The sequence below is a fragment of the Myotis daubentonii genome, chromosome 3, assembly GCF_963259705.1.
Source record: "Myotis daubentonii chromosome 3, mMyoDau2.1, whole genome shotgun sequence".
In the NCBI taxonomy this organism is placed as follows: domain Eukaryota; kingdom Metazoa; phylum Chordata; class Mammalia; order Chiroptera; family Vespertilionidae; genus Myotis; species Myotis daubentonii.
In genome coordinates, this window is record NC_081842.1 from 3,891,250 (window position 1) to 3,897,553 (window position 6,304).

Here is a 6,304-nt window from a genome sequence, read left to right on the forward strand (position 1 = left end):
CACCTACCCAGGGCAATGTCTGCACTTTTTAACAAAACCCCTGGTGATTCACAACCACATTCAAGTTTGAAAAGCACTGCTGAAGCCTACCTCTGTCACTCCCTGTGTCTGGGTTACTCTAGAGCAGCGGTCGCCAACCTTTCAGACCTCACAGACCACCAGTGGTCCACGGACCACCGGTTGGCGACCACTGGTCTAGACTCTTAACAAGAGTCTTCCAAATTGTGGAGAATAAGACCACAGACTAGGAATTTCAAAATGAGACTTTGTCACTGCAGGGAAGACAGTGCACTCACCAGGCAGCAACTGAAGACCACCTCAGTTACCCCCGCCTCTACTCTCCCGCCCTTAGGCATGTCCCGGAAGTGATGGTCTGGGGACAAGGCAGTGTGAACCAAGAGAAGATCACTCCCCTCGGAAGCCGTCCTGTCCCCGTTCAATACATGACAGCTCATCCCCAGAGGAAGTCGATCACGTTGACATTCGCTCTCTCTGAACATGGGAAGCAGTCAGCACGCTGATCAGGCCAGTGGCCAGAGCTGAGAAGGATTAGTTTGTTTCTGAAATTTAAAAAATCCCAGTTTAGTAGGAATGAGTAGAAGCTGAAGTTTAAATAACTGTAACTGTAAACAGTTCGTTTTTTTAGCAGTTAAAGTATGTAGTCTCTGTTTTATAAATAAAAGAATCTGTTCCCTCCACAACAGTGTTGGACTGCTAGACAAGTTTGTGAATTTAAAATGATATTCAGAGAGCCCGGCCATCATAGCTCAGTGGTTGAGTGCTGACCTATGAACCAGGAGGTCATAGGTCATAGGTCATGGATCGATTTTCGGGTCAGGGCACAAGCCCAGGTTGTAGGCTCAATCCCCGGTGTGGGGCTTGCAAGAGGCAGCCAATCAATGAGTCTCTCATCATTGATGTTTCTATCTCTCCCATATCCTTCCTCTCTGAAATCAATAAAAATATTTTTTTAAAATAAAATGATATTCAGAGATCCCAGGGATTCAAGAATGACCATCTATTTTAAGTGCCTTCTGAGAAAAGGTCATTGAAATACTTATTTGAAATCATGAGGCTTTTGTTTGCAAAAACTATAACATGTGGCCCTAGATGGTTTGGCTCAGTGGAAAGAGCGTTGGCCTGCAGACTGACGGGTCCCAGGTTCGATTCCGGTCAAGGGCATATGCCTGGGTTGTGGGCTCAATCCCCAGTAGGAGGCAGCTGATGGATGATTCTCTCTCATCATTAGTGTTTCTATCTCCCCTATCCATTCCTCTCTGAAATCAATAAAAATATATGTTTTTAAAAAACTATAAAATGTGAAGAGTTTTTCTTTGAATATTTGACAATCTATAGTACAGGTGTTTAGTAGTCAGAAGAAACCAACCCTGCCGACACTTTGATCTTGGACTTCCAGCCTCCGGACTGTGGGGAAATAAGCCGCCTTGTTAGCCCGAGGAGACTAATCCATCCAGTTCTCAGGACACCTGTCTCTCACCCTCTGAACCGCTGGGTGTGAGTGAGTCTGGCCAGCTGCTGCCCCCACCTGTTCTCTTCCTCGGCGGTTCCATTTGCCTGCCTGCCAGGTTTCAGCGGCCACCCCTCAGGGCGCGATCTCAGGCCCTCACTGCCAGCTCTCGCCTCTCCCAGCCTCCAATGCCATACTCACCCTCTGCATATCTCTTGTGGAATATTCTGTTGGTATCTCAGAAGCAGCATGAGTAAAACGAAATGCATTTTTCTCCCACAAACTACCTCTTTACGGTGATTTCTTTATCTCTGTTAATGACATCACATCCTGCTTTCCACGTGGACCTGGGGCTCGGTCTTCTTGGAGTACCAACTGCTCTCCACCCGAAACCCTGTTTCCTTCCGTTGATGGTACCTCCACCTTCCCCCTCGAGCTGTGTAATTCTGGGATCCCAATACAATGACAATGTGATTCACTTTACCAGGATTTGATTTGCAGTAATGTCATATTCACCTTCATATCCCTGACATTTAGCACTGTGCCAGCACATAGTAGGTGCTTAATAAAAAGTTTTGGAAACTGGCTCCTACACCCACTTGTAAAGTGAGGTAACACTTATCTCTTTCACTCAGTTGGCCGCTAGAAAGAGGTGCTCACAGAATTTTCTTTATTGGGAGCAAATTTATCTTCATCCAGCAGAGGGGAGTGGTCCCTTACATCCCATGCAGAATCTGTTCCTGGTTGGGGGAGGGGAGTCACCATCTGTGAGCAGTTTCCTGCCCATCAGATAGGACCTGCACTTGGGGCCATTACGGATCAGACAGCTACACACACACACAGATACACATACTGCACTCGGCACTCGGCAGCCTCAAAGATCTAAATCACCTCAACGAAGGTGAAGTGACCCAAACAGGTGAGCTCTGCTTGCTCCATGGACACTGTTGTCTTCCTAATGACCCTGTCTCGTTTCCAGAAGTAAGGTCTTAAAGGGCCAGTTATGGAGGTCAAATAGATGAATGTGGAAATTGACAACAACCTTTACAACCAAAATGAGGTAAAAACATTAGGAGCTGCACACAGCCCAACTCCCACCACCCCTGCAGCAGCCCCGGGTGGAGCCTGCGTGAGCTGCAGTTTGCATAGTGAAGCAATAGAGGCCACAGTGAGTCAGGAATTCTGGGTTCAAATATTGCCTGACCCCCGACTACGCACACACGCACACACGCACACACATACGAATGCATTCAGTGGCCGGGGCAGGTGCCTGTTTCCACAGCTTGCGAGTTAGAGCATCCACCAGGTGCCAGTGGGCGGTGAGCATACCGCGCCAAGTGTACCCTTTTAAGGACAGACGTTCTGAGAAAGGTGTTGAGGTGATCCCATGGTTGTACAAACAACAGTGTGCCCTTACGCTATAGGGAACAGCCCGTAAGCATGTCATTGTATAAAACAACACGAGATTAAATCAAGCACAAGAAAAAATGAGGCAATCACGAGATGGGTGGGTCTGCTGCCCAAGGAATGGCATACTGTTTACACAGCAAAAAAATTTTAGCAAGTAGAAAGAAAACATTAAAATGATAAAAGGTGTAGTATAGTAAATATATGAGCCAGTAACAGTCATTGCCCAGTATTACATACTGTACGTAACTGCAGGTGCGATACCTTTGGACAACGGGCAGCGAAGTGGGTGTGTGCACGCCAGCATCACCGCAGGCACCTGAGTATCTTAAGGCAGCTGCAAGGTTCTGACGGCTAACGTCACTGGGCTACAGGCATCTCTCAGCTCCACTGTGATTTTAGGGGACCATCATCACATGCTCCGCTGTGGACAGAAACCTCATTGTGCGTGACCTCTAACTTCTGATGGAGGAACAGCCACCCGCACAAAGTCAACAGGAAGCGGAGGGCAAGGCAATCCCACCCTCAGGGCACTCGCTGGGGTGGGTGTACCTCCTGTAACAGCGCAGGACACTCGGCTGTGCGGCCCACACAAAGCAGGGCCCCTTTCCCGCGGACCACATGCCTTTCCCAGGCACAGCAAAGCTGTCTGCCTAGGAACCGTCCTCAAGGGGCCAGTCGCGGTGCCCGAAGTCTCTACCAGGCGAAATACCCCTTCCGGCTACGCCATCTCCCAACGGAATGAAGTCGGTGTCAAGCCCTGGGCTGCAGCTTTGAATGGAGCCCATCACACTAATTAGAAAATTCAGGGTAGGACCCTGTGTGTAGGCCAGAGGACAAACATTCAACTGTGGCCCAGCCGGGGTGGCTCAGGGGTTGAGCGTGGACCTATGAACCAGGAGGTCATGGTGATTCGCTGTCAGGGCCCATGCCCAGGTTGTGGCCTCGATCCTGAGTGCAGGAGGCAGCTGATCGATGATTCTCTCATCATTGATGTTTCTCTCTCTCCCTCTCCCTGAAATCAATAAATGCATATTTTTAAAAAACCTTTCAACAGTATAAACTGCAGCCCTGTGAATTGCTGGGTGGAACCCTGGCCTGAGCATATCTGGGGGCAGAAAGACCACAGGTGCAAGCAGAGAGCTATCCGGGGACAGCTGGAAATCAAAGGGCCCGAAAGGGTCAAATGCTAACGGGCCCTTAGGCAGTGTGCTGGAGGGAAGCACAGGGAGAGAGCCACCGAGAAGCAGACTCCACCCCGCAGAGACCCCCTCCCTGTGGCCCAAAATTCCGTGAAAAGGGGGCAGACGAGTCACATGACAACTGCACTTTCTCTTCCCCCGCCACCAACCTGAACATTTTCCCTTCGGAACTGACGCTTCCGTGCTTACTGAAAGCCAATTACTGCTTAAGCAAAACAAGCAGTCCTGCCTCCGATCACCCTTTGCTACCGGACATGTCACGGGCCTGGGAAGCAGTCTGGTGGGAAGAAGGGGTGGGAGGACCGAGCGGAAGGTTCCGGACGGCGGACAGCCCCCCACCTTCCCGGCCCACAGCTTCGCTCCCTCGCGGTCGGTCCCGAGGCTCCGTGGGGAGAATCCAGGGCGCGGTCCGGCGAGGCGGCAGCGCCCCCTGTTGGTGGCCCTTACTTTGCAGGTCAAACCGAGATTTTTAAAGATGATTATGCAAACCCCACTTCTTAGCCCCGAAAGCATTGCAGGCAGTTTGTAACCACAGTAAATCTGGTGGAATAGGAAGAGAAGTGAAGAAGCAACTCGGCAGCCACATGGCTGAGTGTGCTCCGTGTTTATAACAAGGCGCCTTCAGCAGAGAAGGAACCCGCTCCCGGGGACGCCGAGCGCGCACCGGCGCTGCCGCCGGATTGGAGCTGCTGTTCCAGCCGCTTTCTGCAGGCGGTCAGCCCCGGGGAGGTGCTCCCAGCCCCCACTCGCACCCCTGCGTGAGGAGAGCAGCCGGGAGCACGCGGGGGTTAGACCGTTCCTTCCCACAAACATCTCCCTGGGGTGGGGGGCGGGGGGTAAACAGCGGCATCCAAGGCGGAATCTGGCCTGGTCTTAGGAAACCCACCGAGCAGCAAGCGCCTGCGCCCCGGGGAGCCGCGGCCCTGGCACCGCGCCCCTCTCACCTTTTTCCTGGGGAGACGGACCCCCGGGGTCGATGGGCGCCGCACGTACCTGTGGGCCGAGCCCGGATCCCAGCGCCGCGATCCCGGCCTCCGGGCCTCGCAGTCCCGCGGCGGCGCCGGCACCGAGTGGGCGGCCGCCCCCGAGAAGCGCCCGAAGGGGGCGGGGGACTCGTCGCCAAGGACGGAGCAGGTGGCAGCAGGGGCGTGGGAAACAGGGCATGGGAACGGCCAGCTCTGGATTCTCCTCCGTGGGGCCCCCTGCCGGGCCGCCACCCCAAATCCTGACAGCGCTGCAGCCCGGCCTGGCTCCGCGGGACGCGCTGGCGGGGCGCCCGGCGGCGGAGTCGCCCTCCCGCGGCGCTGGCCTCCGCCATTGGCTGCCCGGGCACCCGGCCTGCCTCCCGCCCCGCCGCCCGGAGGTCTGGCCTCAAACGTCCACAGGCCGCCTCCGCGGGAGGCCCCGCCAGACCCTGCGCCAGGTGCGACCCCTTCCCAAAGTCCTCTGCGGTGGCACCCTCCTGGCACTGTGGGCACCACGTGCCTGCCTCCCCTCCTCTCTCTCTCTCTCTCTCTCTCTCTCTCTCACACACACACACACACACACACACACACACACACACACACACACACACACACTGTCTGGATCCCTGGCTCATAGTGGAAGTGGCTGAGGTGTGAGTCGCGCTGCTCCTGCGGGATGTTGGGGAGGCAGGTGCCCAGCGTGGGTTTACTCAGCGGGTTGCTGCTCCCCGTGTTCCTCCTCCTTTCATTGCCTGAGACCTTCCTGCACCCTCAGGGGTCAAGCCTGCCCCTGCGCTCTGGAGCCTCCGAGTTCAGGCAAGGGTTTGAGGTTCCCCCTCTGGGCGGAACAGGGGGTTCATTCAGGATTCCGTGCTGGGACCCAGGCTGCCCCATGGTGTCAATAGAAGGCTCCCCCAAAGAGGAGGGCGCACTCAATGGGGAGACTGGGCATGGGGAGGAAGGGGCCATGTCTGACCTGGGGAAGAGCTCGTGGGTGGTCTACGGCATTGGTTCTCAACCTGCCTAATGCCGCGACCCTTTCATACAGTTCCTCAAGTTGTGGTGACCCCCAACCATAAGATTATTTTCGTGGCTACTTCATAACTGTAATTTTGCTACTGTTATGAATCGTCATGTAAATATCTGATATGCAGGATGTATTTTCATTGTGACACATTGAACATAATTAAAGCATAGTGATTAATCACAAAAACAATATGTAATTATATATGTGTTTTCCGATGGTCTTAGGGGACCCCCAA

At 53.8% G+C, this 6,304-nt stretch overlaps 1 protein-coding gene across 1 annotated transcript in view; it reads right to left on the reverse strand.

The window, feature by feature from the left end:
* HLCS (holocarboxylase synthetase) overlaps positions 1–5,379 on the reverse strand; it is a 161,114-nt gene extending 155,735 nt beyond the window's left edge. Inside the window, exon 1 of the mRNA XM_059686438.1 lies at positions 5,071–5,379. Within this exon, the coding sequence (XP_059542421.1) occupies positions 5,071–5,241 (171 nt within the window). The 5' untranslated portion in view covers positions 5,242–5,379. The remainder of the gene's footprint in view (positions 1–5,070) is intronic.
* Between the last annotated feature and the right edge of the window lie 925 nt (positions 5,380–6,304).